Source organism: Populus nigra, chromosome 12 (genome assembly GCF_951802175.1).
Source record: "Populus nigra chromosome 12, ddPopNigr1.1, whole genome shotgun sequence".
Classification (NCBI taxonomy): domain Eukaryota; kingdom Viridiplantae; phylum Streptophyta; class Magnoliopsida; order Malpighiales; family Salicaceae; genus Populus; species Populus nigra.
The window spans coordinates 13972159-13990268 of NC_084863.1; the positions used below are offsets into that span (position 1 = coordinate 13972159).

The 18110-nt window shown below is 35.3% G+C and overlaps 3 protein-coding genes and 1 long non-coding RNA gene across 4 annotated transcripts; 1 reads left to right on the forward strand and 3 right to left on the reverse strand.

Annotated features, from left to right (window-relative positions):
• Positions 1–854: 854 nt before the first annotated feature.
• Positions 855–5196, reverse strand: LOC133669697 (uncharacterized). The gene is made up of 3 exons (XR_009833954.1): positions 4950–5196; positions 1216–1306; positions 855–1092 (listed from the first exon to the last, which is right to left on the reverse strand). It is a non-coding gene; the product is annotated as an uncharacterized LOC133669697 (long non-coding RNA).
• Positions 5197–8191: 2995 nt separating this feature from the next.
• LOC133669220 (putative ubiquitin-conjugating enzyme E2 38) lies at positions 8192–12941 on the forward strand. Its single transcript, XM_062089273.1, has 8 exons — positions 8192–8320; positions 8511–8594; positions 9808–9930; positions 10029–10649; positions 10903–10966; positions 11140–11279; positions 11355–11666; positions 12450–12941. Exons 2-8 carry the CDS (start codon positions 8529–8531, stop codon positions 12702–12704), a joined length of 1581 nt encoding a protein of 526 aa, XP_061945257.1. The 5' UTR covers positions 8192–8320; positions 8511–8528; the 3' UTR covers positions 12705–12941.
• A 378-nt stretch (positions 12942–13319) lies between these two features.
• LOC133669219 (transcription factor MYB65-like) lies at positions 13320–16461 on the reverse strand. Its single transcript, XM_062089272.1, has 2 exons — positions 14310–16461; positions 13320–14210 (listed from the first exon to the last, which is right to left on the reverse strand). The coding sequence occupies exons 1-2, from the start codon at positions 16048–16050 to the stop codon at positions 13930–13932; spliced, it is 2022 nt and encodes a 673-aa protein (XP_061945256.1). The 5' UTR covers positions 16051–16461; the 3' UTR covers positions 13320–13929.
• A 693-nt stretch (positions 16462–17154) lies between these two features.
• On the reverse strand, positions 17155–17962 carry LOC133669221 (major latex protein 146-like). Its single transcript, XM_062089274.1, has 2 exons — positions 17673–17962; positions 17155–17590 (listed from the first exon to the last, which is right to left on the reverse strand). Exons 1-2 carry the CDS (start codon positions 17842–17844, stop codon positions 17307–17309), a joined length of 456 nt encoding a protein of 151 aa, XP_061945258.1. The 5' UTR covers positions 17845–17962; the 3' UTR covers positions 17155–17306.
• Between the last annotated feature and the right edge of the window lie 148 nt (positions 17963–18110).

Consider the following 18110-nt stretch of genomic DNA (forward strand, 5'->3'; position numbering starts at 1 on the left):
TAATAAAAACAATGAGGATCAAGATTGGATAAAAAAACAAATAAAATAAAATATTGAGAGATAAAATTGAAACAAAAACAAATTTAAAAAAGTTAAAAAAAACATAATTAAAAGAATGAGAATCAAAATTTGATGAAAAAAAACAAATGAAATAAAATGCTAATTGATTGATGAAAAGAAAAAAACAAGTTAAAAAAATAAAAAAAACAATAAAAAAACCAATTTGTCTAGCCAGGAAATGAAGTTTTTTGTTTTTTTTTTCTCCAATACCAAAAAATATCACAGAGGTGAAATAAATCAATGGTCAGAAACAACAAAAATCAAGAATTAACCTAACATATTTTTTATATTAATTTTTTAATGATTTATCTAGCCATCCATTATGTAAAATAAAAAAACAAAGCACAAAGCGATTAAAATTTAATTTGATTGGTTCAGAGCAATTAAATTTTTCAAGACTAAAATTAAAGGTTTAAAAATACATAGCTACTTAAAATTTGTCTTGCTGGGACTACCTTGCTTTTGCGAGTATATATTTTTAATTTTTTTTAATCGTGAGTGTCCGGGTTAATTTACACGTATTTCGATTAATCCCTCAAGATCTTAAAATTAACGACTATATAAGCCTCTAGTGATCTCAAGTTTTATAATATTCGAACCGGTAACATCTGAAAAGTAGACTTAAAACCAATCAAGTGTTATAATTAATTGCTACATTATTTATTTTTAATGGTGGCGGTATAATTTTATTAGATCTTAATTCTTAATATATCTATGCATCAGATAGTATATTCTAATCTATTTTTTTTCACACTACAATAAAACTCTCAAATTATATATCTAGATTGCAAAAATTGTACAATAGAACAGAAATTTAGCATTAAAACTGGCTTAATATTTAAAATGGATAATTTTTATCGGTCACTTTATTTTCAGCACATCTAATGAATGGTCTAGATCCAGTGCTGGGCAAAAGAAACCTCCCTCTAGCCCCCGCTGGCCATCCATATGCCAACCATAAATGCATGGCATGCTCTAACCTTGAAGTCCAAGTCCTTTCCTGAAAGATGATCTGACAGAGAGAATGAAGAACTGCAGCAACCAAGAAAAACAGGCAATAAATAACAGGAAAATGACAAAAAAATGATGCATAAAACTGACAACAAACCAACAGGCAACTGTGAGTGAAATAAAAAAGAAGAAACGATGAAGAACCTGGAACCAACGCACGGTAAAAAGAAAGCAAAATATTCCAGTCAATCGCTCCGAAATCTACCTTTGGTCAACCATATCACAAAAGCACAAACTGCACCAATATCAAGTTATAAACCAAGATATCAAGAAAAATCACCACCCAAATGATGGCATGAGAAACCAATAAAGGAAAGCTTGCAACCAGGAAAAAACATATAAAAACATGGTAGGGAATTGCCCGAAAAGAAAAGAAAGATGTACGTCCCCTCCATCTTTATGATGAAGGTAAACTCAATGTGTTTTCTGCAGCTGTACTTGGCCAACCAAGAGAAGTTCCTTAAAAGGCAGATGGACATTTCTGGAAAGCCATACCAGAGATCATTCCTCGGAGGTGCCGAATATATAAAAAGAGAAGAGGTAAGAAAGATGCAGAAAAGAAACCTTCAATCTTGGAAGTTCAGGGTCGGAAGTGTGGAAAACCCACCGATCTCCCAAGGATGAGGTAAGTTTTCTTTAACTGGAGAACAGAAAATGATGGGAAAGATTCTAAGAATGGGACTGTTGGAAAGAAGCCTGCTTCACATTCTAAAATTATTGACAAAATCGGCTCACTTGACTCGTTGAAATTGGATGCTCTTGCTGCTGCTCAACCATTTGTTATAGAGAACGAGAACAAACGCTCACTGTGTTGGAAGGTTCCCTTTTACTGAAATTTTGAAATATAGGAGTTCAAAGCTAAGAGGTATTTGATATAACTTAGAATTTTCCGGTGGACGTGTGTTGTCCGATGATGATAGTACTGGTGGTAACGGAAGTAGAAGTAGTGATGGTGGTGACAGCGGCATACAATTGGTAGCAGTAGTATATATATATATATCTGTGTTCATCTTACAACTGGTTTTGATGCTCCTGAGCTTCTCATCACACGGATTTTTTAAAATGAAAAATTTAACTGAGAGTTAAAATTTCTCTTTTTTTTCTTTAACATATTGAGAGTTAAAAATTCTGCTCCATGCATCGTTTGTTTCCTTCCTGGTCTTGGCCTATGCTATTGCTCTGCTGTGCTTCTAGGCTGGTGACTGGTGTTCGTCTCGAAAGGTTGTGGTTATAGTTATTAAAATTGTTTTAAATTACAGTCCGGCTCGACTTAGAATTTAAAACTAAAACCGAGCTAGTTTACAAAAAAAAAATAGATATAGTTTAGAATTGGACTAATCCGACAGGTTGACCTGATAGTTGGGTTAATCTGGTAAGATGTGGTCAAAAACTTGATTTCAACTCATTGATTATTTTTTTTATTTTTACTAAAACAATATCATTTTGATTTATAAAAAAAAATTAACCTGAATTACCGGGTCAAAACCCACAAATCCCAGATTTTAAAACACTGGATTTTTAGTTTAAGAAATCTATAAATATTTATAGCCTTTGAAAATAACAAATGGAAGGAGGGGATGTGATATTAATTTTTAAATTATTACCAAATACTTAAAAATAACAATCAACTAAGAGCCACACCGAAAGCAAAATTGATAATTACAAAAAGAACTAATCATCGTAACGGGCGAGTCTTTATTTAATTAATGGCTTGTCTTGTTGTATACACTAGCCTTACCCTCAGTGCCTGCTTTATTCTATGGCAAAATTATTTTTGCGTAAAAAATAATGTTAATGTTTTGAAATAAGATTAAAAAACCGATTCCAATAAACTTATAATTATGATAGTCAGGATTGAGTTAACTCAGAATATCTATTAAATTCATGTTTAAGATTAAGATAATGTGATTTGAATAATTAGATAAAAATATAAAGTAAATTATAAGATTAAAAAAAAACCGTGTTAATTTTTTAAATTTAAGACATAAGTGATTAAACTCGAAGCACCCAACTTGAAAAAATAATAAAGTTTAATTCTTAGTTAATAATTTATAAAACTTCAATTAATAATTTTAAAAAATAAATTTAAAATTTCACTAATTAAGTTACACCCTTAATTTAAAATTAAAGGAGTCATTATTTTTTTTTTGATAACCTGAGGGTCCGGGTTAGCTTACACACACCACAACTAATTCCCGGACCCACTAAACACCATACAAGCCTAGTAGACAGATAATACACTATATGAATCAAGGTTGTCAAAAACGTTTTTTTGACACGACACGGAACATACAATATAAACTCGACTCGTAAACTCGAATCGTAAAATCGTAAAATCGCAAGTAAAAGTTTTTAACTAAAAATCATAAAATCACAAGTAAAATATTTTAACTAAAAATCGTAAAATCGCAAGTAAAATATTTTAAACAATACAAATATCCAAATATCTTAAAATACATAATTCAAATAAAAGTAAAATAAACAATACATTAAAATACATTATTAAAAAAATAATAATACAAATATCCAAACATCTTAAAATACATAATTTAAATAAAAATTCATACATGTCCATAGAATTTAGCACAAATTGCCACTGATAATTTTTTTAGATGTCATATATCCTGCAGTTCAAGAATCAATATATATGCATAAAAAAAGGCAACTATTCAGCACAAATTGCACATGTACAGTTCTATCTATATGTACATCCTTGATTAATGTGGGTATGTCATGCTTTTCAAAAGTAGAATGAGAAAGCAAAAACCGGTCAATAGCAGCATGTACAATTCTATCTACCAATATTTCCTGATACATTGAACTGATTCATATCAGAAATTACAATTCATGTATGTGCAATAAAAGCAGTTTCAAACACAGTTTTTCACTCCCAAGAATTTTGCAAACATAACCCATTTTAGAAGTATCACAACAGACTTAAGACAACAAATTTGAAGTTTAAATGCAATAATAACTATGTGCCCTATGCAAGATTGATAAAATTATGTGTCTCATTTTATCAGGCAAGTTTCATTACAAGAATGATGAAAGGATATATAATAAAATTAAATGTTAAGTAAAGTGCTTAAAAACATGAAGCTCCAGGACTAAGATTTTTGAAATCTAGCTATTGCACAGGAGACAATTTGTATTAACCACAATTTGAATTACAAAGCACTGTATTTTATTCTATATTAAGCATAGATGCATTGAACCAAAAAAAAACGTTATCTTATCAACACAGAAAACTGGTATTTAATTCTATATTAAGCATATTGCTAAACTAATGGGGAAACGAAAGCAACAGCAGCGATGGTTACCCGAACACAACCGACCCTTGAGAATGAATATATCATATATGCCATAACTCCTCCCACCCATACAAGTCATCCCTCTTTTCCACACTCATTCTTAATTCAAGCTCCATTCCCGTATTCAAATATTCTTCCATTCACACCTTTTTTTGGTTTTAATTCACAGTTCAAGAACTATCAAGTGAAATATGGTTATATACTTATATTCATTCAACAAAAGCACTCCTAAAAACAGAGGCTGTTAATTCAAAACAATGATAATTTAGTTCTAACTTCTCTTCCATTTCCAACTCTGATGTTTTTTAACTTGATCGAAGCATAGTATAAAAAATTAATTAAAAAATAGAATTGAAATAAAATAAAATAAAATTATAACTTAATATAATTTTTCTAAATACAGATCGAAAAATAGAAGCAGGAAAAAAAATATAAAGGTAGAAAAACAGAAACAAAACAAGAAAAAATGATGTAAAAAATGATGAAAAACTTAAGGATAACGCATAATAATCAACAGAAATTAAACACAAAAAAAACTAAAATAAACATGATATTTTGAAAATATACCTGATGAAATCGATCGGGTCAGAAATCACGAAAATCAAAGTCGATGAAATGAGGAGGAACTAGGAAGGACTGATCCACTGAGGAGATGAATTTGGAGAGAGCGGAATCGATAGGACTGTAGGAGGTCTTTTGATCGGGAGAGAGAGCGTTTCAAGAGGATGGAAGAATTAAGAATGGAAGAAAGAGAGTAAGAGACTGCTGTGTGCTTAGTCAGAGGAGAAAGGACAGAGGGCATTTCAAAATTCTGCTTCTGTTGAAAATTTTGCTAAACTCGGGAAAACGTTACGTTTTTAACGTTTTTCCGAGTTGACTCGTTTTTAAACGAGTTTGACCGGGTTGGACAGATTTTACTAATTTTCGAGTTTTAACCCCGATTTTACATGTTTTGTGTGTTTTAACTCATAAAATCAGACGATTTTACAAGTTAAAACGCATTTTTAACAACCATGATATGAATGACAAACATGCACGCTAAGACTTGAACTCAGGATGCAAAGGCAGAGAAACCTTGCCAGAATCACCATGCCACAAGCCTTGGTTCAAAGGAGTCGTTATCTTTTTTATTTTTAGTTTAACGTGGGTGTCTGGGCCAGCTTGCGTGTACCTCGACTAATCTTATTGGCCCTGAAGTTAATGACCATATAAACCTCTAGTGATCATCATATAAGTAACTATAGAACTCGGATATGAAATTATAAAAAAAATAAATTTTTTAATTTCAATCTTTTATTACTGTGCCACCGGGTTAATGATAAAGAGTCGTTATCTTTTTTCTTTTTTTTTTTTTTTAAAAAAAAAGAGTCGTTATCTTTAGCGGACAGGTTGTGGTCTCAACGCACCACAATAATAAATGAACATGCAGATTTGTTTTTTGATGAAATGTCTTATCAAGGCCTCATTTTAGACATTCATTCACGTTACTCTTATAGGTTGCCATTGCCGAGCTGGCATTCCGTTGAAAATTTTTATTGAAGATATTTTTTATTTAAAAATATATTTAAATAATATTTTTTAATTTTTAAAATTTATTTTTACTATTAGTATATAAAATATTCTAAAAATATAAAAAAATAAATATTTAAAAACACTTTTTAACCAAAAAAAAAATCCTTACTTAAAAAACACAAAAGCTTTTCAAGAACATGCATGCAGGGCCACCACTTATCCTACAATTTTATCATGATATAATGTAATTCTGAGGCAGATTATTTTTTCATTTTAGTAAGGTTTTTTAAAATTTTATTTTTTAAATTTAAAATTATATTTTAGTGTGTTCTATGATTTTGATGTACTGACATTAAAAATAAATTTTTAAAATAAAAAATTATCATTTCAAACACTTTAAACACAAAAAAATACTTTAAAAAATAATTATTAACACAATATCAAACATTATATTTATATCATTCATGACTATAAATGAGAATTAACAGAAATAAAATAAATATTTACATCTTTTAATTGAAAGAACATATAACATTATTTAAATAAATATTTTTATTATTTTTAAATAATCGGTGTCTTTATAGGAATATTACATGTTTGTTTGGCAGTGTGGTTGTGGTTGCTTTTCAAATAGCTTTTCATGTCAAAATGCATGCCAATGATGTTTTTTTATTTTTTAAAAATTATTTTTGATATCAACACATCAAAATGATTTGAAAACACTAAAAATATATTAATTTGAAGTTAATAAAAAAATAAAAAAAATTTAAATTTTATTAAAAATACTTTTGAAATGCAGAAACAAACAGGTTCGAAGGGAAGGGAAGATGAAACATTTTTTCCTACAGAAAAGACCTAAAAAAAATTAAAAAATCTCCATGTTCTAACAGCAACATTGGAAAAATCGCAGCTATCTTTGTCATGGCAACATCACATCCTTGGGCTATCCATATATTATACTTTTCGTAAAACAAAAATCCTTGTCCGAGAAGAACATGTTCCAATAAATTAATGCCTCGTCTTGTACGCCAGTGTTGGGCAGTTCGATGGGAAAATACTCCTGAAAGAATTTAATTTTTTTTATATTGTTTTTTATTTTAAATTAATATATTTTTTTATATTTTCAGATTATTTTGATATGTTATTGTTAAAAATAATTATTTTAAAAAACAACCGTTATTTTAATTCTAAGTATTCTCATCTTAAAAGCTCTTTACTATTAATTCAAGTCAATTTATAATGATTATTTTTAATGATTTTCTCTTAGGAAATTGTCATGAAATTACTAATGATGCACTGAGAAGAAAACTTCATTGAATTTTTCTAATTTGGAAAAGTTCACTACCATTGAATTTTTAGAGGGTAATAAGTGTAAATAGATGAGAAGGTCAAGCTTTCATCATGAAGTTACTCATTTCACCTTCAATTTACAAGTTTAGATTGCTTTTTAAAACATATTAAAATAATATATTTTATTTTATTTTTATAATTTATTTTTGACATCAATATATTAAAATGATTTAAAATATTAAAAAAACAAGTTGAACCACAACCCTAAACAACCCTGAAAAAAAACTTTATTTCTTTAACAAGTTACCATTCAATATATAAACATTTTAAAAATGCACTTCTTTCTTCAAATATAATATCCATTTTAAATCAATAATTTCTTTTGATATTATCCTTAATCCATCAATTTAGCCTTGATTGAACTCATTTTATATAATCTAATACGCTGACTCAATTTTTAATTTTTTTTTTAAATTAACAAATCAAGAGCATTATCTTAACGAAATTAAACCTGTATTGATCAAATCAACACGTTAGTTAGTTAGTTAATCATGCTTTCTTCTTCAACCTAGATCAGTCCAAGTCAATTTAAAGAATAATTTCAGTTTTATAACAACGATAGAGAAAGAAGAAATGAAGCCACGAAACCAAAAGGAAAATAATACCCTGAATTTAAAAAAAAAAAAAGGAAAAGAAAAAAACAGTAAAATCGTTGTCCATCTTTTTAAACCCAAAAAAAAAAACTAAATAGCACCAAAACTTTTTTTAGTAGAAAAAAAAAAGTCTTTGATAAATCCTATGATAAAGTCCAGTATGGACCAAGCACATCAGCAATAATCAACTACACTACACCCACACCATAAACCCAACCCCACTAGACCCAAACACCAACAATCCTCTTCCACGTCACCAAGCAAACACCTCTTCGAATCAAAACTCCAAAACGTGCAACTAGTAAGATACCTTTACCATACCTTATTTTTACTTACCGTGACCTTCCTGCGCACGATAACATGAAAAACATACCTAACAAGGCGCGAATATCACTCTCTCTCTCACACACTTTCACTGTTTCTCTCACAGAACAGAAAGAGAGAGAGAGAGTAGTGAGAGACTCAACTCTCGTGTTTCTGCTTGTACGTCAACCTTCACCTCCTTCTCTCTCCTTCTCTTTTTTCTCTTGATCATCCATCAAATCAAAACCGTTCCTTTTCTAACTCTGATTCCGATCTTCTTTCTACTCCGTGTGAGAGTGTGAGAGAGACCGTACAGTCTTAACCAACTAACACGCGTTTTTTTTCTTTTCATTTTTTAATATTTTTTCAGGGTTAGATTTCGGTATAAATGGATCTCGACATGGCTGATGGTAACCAGGACGTTGCGATCTCAAAGAAACTTAAACAAAGCGAGGTAATTTTTGTTTTGATTTGTTTTTGCGTGTTATTCGTAATTTAGTGTCGTTTTGGTCACTATTCTGTGATCATGTTCATGATCGGTCTTGTGTTGTTTTTTTTTTGAAGTAATTATTGTTGACTTCTGGTTTTTCAGTAGCCAAGCTGTTCTCTTTTCTTTTCTTAAGGTTTTAAAGTGATTTGGTTTTTTTTAGTCTTACTTTTGGGAAAGTTAGGGTTTTGAAGGTGGATTGTTTGAGTTTATAGAAATAAGGAGCTAGCTATGTTTTTTGATAATTTGGTGGTATAATGTACTTGCAACTTGAAAGGAAGAAACTTAGGGTGAAAAGAGAAAGCTTGGGGATTTATACTGATTTTTTTATTAAAGTTTGGGGGTGGTATTAGCTAATTGTAACGAAATTAGGGTTTGAATATGATTTTGTTTTTCTTTCTCTATCGAGTGCAAGTTTGTATAATTTTTTTGGCTTAAATTGGGAAATTTGACCGGAGTTGTGTGATTTCGAGATATTCTGGTAATATGTCTTAAGTTTGGCATGATGCTTGGAATTGTTTGTTTCGGGATGACTTTTGCATTATCCAACTGTAGAAGGTAGATTACCCTGTCTGAGAATAATTAACACGATTTGTTGTGCATTATGAGGCAGCAATGGAGTTAGAAACTTGGCGTCCTCAATGGTTTCATCATGTATATGGACATTGGAGGATGAGCCTATTTCTTCTTCTGTCGAAACATGCGTGCTGAAAACTGTTAGAAAAGAGAAAAAAGAATAAAATTTGTTGGTAATTTCTATGGCAGTGGTTCTTTTTTGCTTGCATGCTGGAAATTTTGGCTATGTTAAGTGTTTTGTGAAGTGGTAGACTAGTTATACTTTCTCATCTCAATAGCTGTTTGAGCACCACTCTAGTTTTTACGTTGTCTTGCATGATTGGGAAACAAAGGAGTTGAACATGTGCTGTGGAAACTCGTTTATGCCTTACTGTGAAACACAATGAAGCATAAATTCTGTACTTGGCTGCACATTTGCCCACCTATAGGTTGACTAAGCTAGTTTTGTACTTGCAGAACTAAATGGCACTTGCCAAATTTCACAATATTTGCGCAGAGAATTGCCTTTTCAATTCTACCAAAATTTTAAAATAATTCTATGCAACAATGTTTTTGTAAATTATGCTGTAATTGTTTTTAATGCTGGAAGCAATTTGTTGTTTAGGTTGTTCTATGTGATGTAATCGATGCTCAAGCTGAAGTTTTGATATGCCATGGAAAAGCTGATATGGGCACCAAGGGAAAATCAAAATCTGTTCATGATGATGCATGGCAACAAGACATTAAGGTGAACTTTTGGAACACCAAAGTAATTGTACATGGCTTTTTTTTTTTGTTCTTTTGAATATAAGCCATTGTTGGTCTAAAATTCTGCTCTTTACTCAGAATGCTTCCTCCAGTGATCTTGGCAATTATACCAGTGTAGCAGGATCAGTGGATAGTGCTTATCATCTCAGGGGTTCAACTTCTGGTTCAACTAATTCAAACAATAATAATGGTTCCAATTCTGACATGTCATACCATGATGATGAGGTTGGCAATGATTGTGATGATTATGCTGACGAAAATGATTGTGATGACCTTGATGGCTATTTATATTATGATGATGAAGATGAAGATGATTATTCAGCCATCCAATCTCAATTTGATAACGTGGATCTTCCTCCTGGAGTAGAGGCATCCCTTCCTTGGCTGAAGGAACCAGCTTCGAGTTCAAATATGATATCTAATACCAGCACCTCAACTATTCCTTATCATACTATTCCTAGTCATACTAATCATAATCATTCCGAGAGCAAAATTATGACAACCACTTGTCTATCTGAAAACAAATGGACTGCTTCTGCAAGTAGTTCGATGTTTCCTGCAGATTCAAGCTCTAATGGTGAAGTAGAAGATAGCGGACAAAACAATACCATGCAAAAGTATAGGAACTTTAAACAATTTGATAATGTGGAAGACTTTTCTGATCATCACTATAGGGGCACCAGTGTCTCTGACCTCCCGGTGAGTAAAGTTAATTGCAGATTCAACTCTCCCTCTATCCCTCACACAGATACATGCATAAATGTGTGTGTGCAGGGGTGACACATAAGCCAACCATGAGGGGGCCATGGTCCCATAACTTTAAAAAATTCGTTATAATACCTTAATATCAGTATGCTTATATTGGCTCTAATAGGCCAAAAAAGTGTTTTATTACTTGTTTGTATTGATTGATTTATTATTTACTTTTCCATTGAATTTTCCTTTGCTGTAGCCTCCCAAAATTTGGGCAAAAAGAATTCAGGATGAATGGAAAAGTTTGGAGAAAGACTTACCAGGTGACTTCTGAATCTATTTGCTGGCTTAAGTTTGGCATTTTGCAAAAGTTGTATCTTAGCCACCCTATTGATTGTAAAATTAGTCTGTCATTTGTCATTCACAAGCGTTTTCATTTTCTGGTTATAAGGCATTGCTTGGTTAGATGACTGAACCCCCTCCCCTTCTCTCTCAGCTACTATATTTGTTAGAGTTTATGAAACAAGGATGGAACTTTTGAGGGCTGTCATTGCAGGACCTGCTGGCACTCCCTACCATGATGGCCTTTTTGTCTTTGACTGTATATTCCCTCCTACATATCCTGATGCACCACCGGTAAGTAATTTGTAATATCTTTTTTATGCATATAAATATTATATGCTGTGCCTGATTGTGATTCCTCTCTGTCAGATGGTATACTACTATTCAGGTGGGCTTCGATTGAATCCAAATCTGTATGAATGTGGAAAAGTCTGCCTCAGCCTTTTGGGCACCTGGTCTGGCAAAGAGACTGAGATGTGGATCCCAGGGAAATCAACCATGCTGCAAGTTTTGGTCTCAATACAAGCCCTCATTCTAAATGCAAAACCGTTCTTTAATGAGCCTGGGTATGAATCCTCATATGTGGGGGCTGAAGGGGATAAAAGATCTAAGAAATACAATGAAGAGGTGTTCATTTTGTCCTTGAAGACAATGATGTATACTCTACGAAGGCCACCAAAGGTATGATCACACTGACTGCCCCTTCTTAATAATCAATTGCTGCTTCATTACTTGGAGTTCTTGTTTCTGTTCTCACGGACATAAAGTTCTTGCCTATAGTTTGGATTCACCAAATTGGCAACCGTTTTTGGTGTTATCTTTCCATGGTCTTAGCATGTATGGATCTGATCAAAATTTTACTGGGGCAGACCTACCCTCAGTCCTCGCATATATATATGTGTGTGTATAGTTTTGTTAATTTTTTGTTTTAGCTTTTGAATGAAAAATAAAATAGAAAAAAAGGATTATTAATGTTTGAGTTTCTTTATGTGGTGCATTACATTATCCTTGCAGGCATTCCCCATTGTTTGTCTGGCAATTTGTGAAAAGGTGTATTGGCCCTAGCTTTGGTTTTAAAAGCTTGCACAACTGACAATGCTTTGAGCTTCATCTTTGTTGATGTCCATTCTAGTGTTTTTGTTCGCCACCATTTGCAGTAGTTTCTTGTATTGAAGGGACCCCTTGGATAATGTGCCTTAACCATATGTCGTTTTATTTCATATTGATTTTTTGTTTCCTCCTGATATTCATTTTTCTTTTACTTTCTTTCTTTAGAGGATGTTAGTAGGTTCTGTTCTGTCTAGTGATACCATTGGCCTCTCATCTTATTTAAGAGCATTGTGATTTTACTTGTGTGGTCATCAAATTCGCACATGCATGTTCCAGTTCACTTAGGACATTTGCTGGATTCTAAACTTTGTCTGTGGCTACCGCAATAACTAACTCGATTGAGTTTGCTTGCAGCATTTTGAAGATTTAGTCATTGGTCATTTCCACAATCTTGCACATAATATTTTGGTGGCATGCAAAGCTTATGCAGATGGTGCTATAGTAGGTTCTGTTACAGTTAAAGATGGAGTAGCTGATGTTGATAAAGCTGACATGGGTGCCTCAGGTGAATTCAAAGCAACTGTAAAAAAGATGATAAATGCTCTTGTTACAAACTTCACAAGGTTTGGATCGATCAACTGTGAACAGTTCCGGATTGATGACAGATGAGCAAAGAAGTTGACAGCATGGGAAGGGGTAGTTGGTTGGCAGCCAATTTTAGGGCAGCGATTATTATCACAATTTTGACAAATTTGGTTGGACCAATACCAGCTTAAGAAGCCTCGGGTTCTTTATGAGATTCTAGGGATGTGTTAATATGGTAGAACAATGACAGGATCTTTTCCAGCTGAACACATTGCACATTTTGATTATAATTTATATATTATCTGCCTTCTGGTTTATATACATTAAGGAGTTACTTAGTTACATGATTCTCACCAACGTTTAATGCCGACTAGGGTTTTGGCTGTGGTTATACATGTAGTGGTGGCTACAAAAAGCATTTGTTTTTCCTTTTCTTCCTTGAAATTTCTTGTGCTCACTGCTGCTGCTTAACTCATCAGAAAGCAGCAACTAAAGATTATCAAATGCATGACCTTCACTTTTATATATATATATATATAGAAGGCATTCTCTATTTCACTTGTTAGAAAATCATAGAATTCACTGTATTCAAGAGCATGGACTGCTCTGTTATTGTACTTGTGCTGTTATGCTGCATTGTTCAAAGCTCTTATTTTTATCTCTTCTCACGGATTGTAAACACCATCAAGCTAATCTGTGTAAAAAAAAAGTGGGCATGCTTGCCACCTGAACTATCTTCTTATTAACTTTATGCACAGGCGTCGTGCATCGTGCTGTAAAGACATGCATAGAATTGATAGCGCACAGCATGCAGTTTGGAGTTCGCAAAACACAACTCTTATACACTTATTTTCTCTCCTTGCAAGGAAACCATAGAAAAATGGAGCTTAATACGTGTTCCTAAGGTCACCCCCAACGGCACAAGATGCGACTGACCTATTTCTAACTCCTCTAACAGATCCAGCTAAGGTGCAGCTCTCCTCCCTTCCCTAGATCTCCGAACACTAGATTGTGAGATCTTTCAATGGAGAATTGATCAGGTTGATCGTGTCAGCATCATGGGGTGTCCCTTGGAAATGGAAACTATCACACTTTTCAGAGTAACTTGGAAGATGAAGCAGCTTTTCTTTACCTGATCCATTTCACCTGATTGCAATTTTATTGTCATTTAATACTGATCAAAAGCAAAGTGGAAAAGGTAACTCTACCACCATCCATACAAATTAGAAATTAATATTAGTAGAATTTAATAACCGAAATAATTAATTCCAAGCCTTTGATGCTTCCTTTTCTTTCTTCAAGCTGTCTGTCAGTAAATCCCAGGCAAGCTGTCCCAAGAGCCAGTTCCAACGGTTCTGCCGCCTTGGTCTGTGGCTGTGGTGGGAAACAATAAAGCTATCTGCTGCTGCATATCGATATCCATGTTATTATCATCAATTATGACCGAAGTTTGCCCATTGGAGATGTCATCGGTATACAGATCAGAGAGCTGCAAGGGAGAAGGAGGGAAAATGTCGAGCAGCTTGGTCAAGTCATCAGTCATGCTACTGTTTAATTGCTCTGCTACCTCACCATCTGTTGGCGTCAACTCTGCATGCACAGAAAATCAAGGGATGGAAAGGAAATCTTTATTTTATCAATCAATATCAAGGTAAGTCTATTCACATGCATGAACAAAAAAATGCTGACCTGAAGACAAAGACAGAGAGCTGGAAAGATCCGAATATTGTATTCCGCAGAAATCTTCGAACATGAGCTCCTTTGGCTTCTGCTGAGCATCCTGAAAAACCAAATGACTCTGCTTGGTCGAAGTATCCTTTTCATTCACTTCCAAAGCTGCCTTAACCTCTTGCAAGAGATCGTCTTGTAATAATCCAATCCTGCTACTTTCAGTTGCACCAAATCCTATGCTATTTCTCTTACCCTTGCCAGAAGTTGTAACGTTTTTCATTCTTCTTATTCTTGTTCTACCAATCTTAGCAGGCACAGCGGTGGTGTTGGTAGTAGTAATAGGAATGCTGCTAGATGCTGAATTCCAATTCAGAGATGTTGGTGACAACAATTGGGCAAAAGGGAGGTGATCTGTCTGCGTCACGGAAGCGAGAAGCAAACACAGTTTCTCATTCTCTCTCTCCATTTCCTTGTGGAACTCACTACTGTTGCTGCTGAGCAGGTTAGCGAAGCAACAAGGGATTTCGTAACTGAGAGGACTAGTGTTGGATGGTGAAGTTATAGCGGGCAATGGTGATGAGGGTAGCGAAAAGTAAGAGGCAGGCACGGTAATGCTATGTGAGGTGGGCGGGGTGTTAACAATGATGGTGTTGTTCGGGGAGGTGGCGGAAGAGGATTGGGAGAAGTTCTTGAAGCGGGGAGGGATCTGAAGGATTGGAGGGGCTCGGGGGAGGGAAAAGTCGAAAAGTGGGAGGGTAGGAAAATTAGCAGTGGAAGGAGAGGAGAGAGGGAAGATAGGGGGAGCGGTAAAGGGAGGAGGAGAGGGATGGAGAGCGGCAGGGGTAGGGGGACGAGCAGTGGTAGGGGGATGGGTAGGGGTAGCGGGAGGGGTAAAGGCACGGGCAGGGGATGTGAGATTATTTTGTGGATTAGTCGGAGTTGTCGGGGATAAGAGTTGGGTGGTCGGGAAAGTAAAAGAGGAGGTTGGGGTGGAAGGTAGAGAGTGGGATTTTTTGTTGTTGTCGTGCTGAGGACTTGGTGGATTTTGGGGCAGGATTTCTGGTGGATAAAGAGGGAGGCGATGCCGCAGGAGTCTCTTTGTTCTTGTGTTCCAAAAATTCTTGATATCATTGTCTGTTCGTCCAGGAAGCCTAGCAGCCATCCGAGCCCATTTGTTGCCAAACTGGGCATGCAACTCAACAATGATCCTCTCCTCTTCAGCAGAGAAGTTCCCTTTCTTAAGATTAGGTCTGAGATGGTTAGTCCATCGTAGCCGACAACTCTTGCCACACCGAGCCAGTACAGAACGTTTCTGCAGAGCATTCCAGTTCCCTTCTCCATGTTTGTTCACGTACTCTATTAGTATGGCATCTTCTGCAGCCGTCCATGGCCCCTTCTTCAGCTCACCTCCACCACCCTCATCATCATTAGATGCTGAAATCTGAGCATCCAACTCATCAATGATCCTATCCTCTTCAGCAGAGAAGGCACTTTCCTTGGCATTAGGCCTGAGGTGTGTGGTCCATCGCACTCGGCAACTCTTGCCACACCGAGGCAGCCCAGAGAGTTTATGCACCGCATTCCAGTTCCTTTCTCCATATTTATTCACGTGCTCTATTAGCATGGCATCTTCTTCTGCTGACCATGGCCCCTTCTTTAGCTGGAATTCACCACCCTCATCACCACCTTTAGATATTGAAGACGATCCACCTTCGCTCCTTGCACCAACCCCATCTATGTTTCCAACGGGTTCCATCATTTAAAACTCTCAAAAACCAACTACAGATATTTCAGTCTTTCCTTTCGCTTAAGAATAAGAAAACAACTTCGTTATGTGAATTTTGCTAGAAATTAGTTTACCTCCTCTCAGAATTAAGAAATGAAGGAAACAATTTTTCCTGGTGGCCGGGGATGTTTATTGAGGAAATAGAGAGCAAAGAGGCATAAGAATGTGCTTTTTTGTGGGGATCATCTGGTTGCAAGTCCTTTACACCATGGGAAAACAATGCCGTCGATTCACTGGAGGAGGGGGGGTGGGGTTAGGGCGGGGATGGGGTACCCCGAAGGGCAGGGTTTACTAGTGCTTTGGCCGAGAGAGGTTTTACAGGGAACAGAATATTAGAAAGATAGAGGTTGCTCCTCTTTCCTTGCATTTCTCTACTCTTGAATGGCGAACCTTAATAGACGGCTTTCCTTTCTTCTCCCCCCCCCCTTGCCTTTCCTTCTCTTTAGTATAAGCAAGACTTGCATGGATGCCTAACAGATACAGCCTTGGATTCTTATTGAAGTTAAAAAAAGGTAAAAGCCAGAGTGGGAAGAAAACGATAATGACCTGATAACTTCACTAATCTTAGATAGATTGACAAAGCTGACAGCACAGGAAGGAGGGCAGCTGTATTGTTATCACAATCTTGTCAAATCTGGTTGGACCAAATCCATGACTCTAGGGCTGTGTTGATATGGCAGAACGACATATAGGCATGACAGTATAATTTCAACTCCAACGTATATTTACTAATTTTCCGGTCTATAATCTATATTACTGGATAGTGATAAGCTCCTGTCATGTTTATTTCTCATCTTGTCGGCTAACTTCCAACTCCAAGGTCAGGTTGTGATAAAATAATTCCTTACAAATAAGAGCATGTCACAGCAAAGAGAAACTTCTCATGAACCTAAGATGTTCAGAGGAGCTCGAGGATACCATTTTATTGTCATGTAATAAGAGGAAGAACAAGAATAAAATGAACACTTGTCAAATTGTCAAGGAGATATTGATCATGTCTGTAGACATGTTATGAGCCCTTGCACTTCCATTGCTGAGGTAATTGTAAGGAAGGGTAGAATCATGACAAGAGATCACTAAAGAGTAGACAAAGTCCATACACTTCGTCACATAAGTTTCTGTTTACATGATGATGCACACCACACTTATCTCACAGAACACAATATTCATGCATAAATAGCATGTAAAGCATGTAGTTTGGTGTTCATACATAGAACATCTCACATCACTTAATAGCTTGGCTCAAACTTGTCAAACGACTTGAGGAAACCTAGGGCAGCATCCCTTGCTTTGTCTGGGGGAGGCATTGATGAATTCAGTGGCTCATAGTCAGCCTTCCATTCAGCAATACATTTCTCCCCCTCCTTTCCTTCCACTGGAAAGAATGAAAACGTAACCCTAAAAGGATCATACATGTCCCTAAGGTCACCCCCAACAACGCGATATGTGACAGACCTTCCAATCTCTACCTTCTCTATCTTCTGCGTGGATTCCTTCACGTAGCTGCTTACAGCTGCGTGAAACAAAGTGAAGAAGTGGTAAGTTAATGTGGTGGCATGATATCTTAAGAAGAGAGGTTGCAAGAGAGAAAATACCAGGTCCCAGCCTGAAGAGCCTGAGACTTCCAGGGCTGCCGTCTCCTTCGATGTATTCAGCAAGGGCAAGCATTTCAGGATTGATTTTGCTAATGATCTCATTGTCTCTGTACATCTCCCAAGCTTTCTCTGCAGGAACGTTGAGCTCTACTTCTCCCTTGATGCTTCTCATCTTCCTTTTCCTCGCCTACATTTTATTTTTATGTCGTTCCAGAGTTCATATAATGCTATTAAAGCCCTATCTCTCTCCGTGGACTTCATTTTCAATGCAGATAATCGACCGGAAAGCAACCCTAGATGAGGTCTAGGACATGTTAGTGCCTCTAAATTCTCAAGTCCAATAACCACAAGATCTTAAACAATAAATAGAATGGAAGACTTCAAGTTGGCTCAATTGCATCCTGCTCTTTAAAGCAGATGCAAATCTTTCCAGATCTC

What these genes read in the sequence shown, in the direction of transcription:
- LOC133669219 (XM_062089272.1), bottom strand. Translation starts at nt 16,050, where the DNA reads ATGATGGAACCCGTTGGAAACATAGATGGGGTTGGTGCAAGGAGCGAA. An exon ending in CTCTCTGTCTTTGTCTTCAG is followed by an intron (nt 14,211 to 14,309) that starts GTCAGCATTTTT and finishes CTGTGCATGCAG; the next exon opens with AGTTGACGCCAACAGATGGT.
- LOC133669221 (XM_062089274.1), bottom strand. Translation starts at nt 17,844, where the DNA reads ATGAGAAGCATCAAGGGAGAAGTAGAGCTCAACGTTCCTGCAGAGAAA. An exon ending in GCTCTTCAGGCTGGGACCTG is followed by an intron (nt 17,591 to 17,672) that starts GTATTTTCTCTC and finishes TGTTTCACGCAG; the next exon opens with CTGTAAGCAGCTACGTGAAG.
- LOC133669220 (XM_062089273.1), top strand. Translation starts at nt 8,529, where the DNA reads ATGGATCTCGACATGGCTGATGGTAACCAGGACGTTGCGATCTCAAAG. An exon ending in AGAAACTTAAACAAAGCGAG is followed by an intron (nt 8,595 to 9,807) that starts GTAATTTTTGTT and finishes TTTGTTGTTTAG; the next exon opens with GTTGTTCTATGTGATGTAAT. An exon ending in TTTGGAGAAAGACTTACCAG is followed by an intron (nt 10,967 to 11,139) that starts GTGACTTCTGAA and finishes CTTCTCTCTCAG; the next exon opens with CTACTATATTTGTTAGAGTT.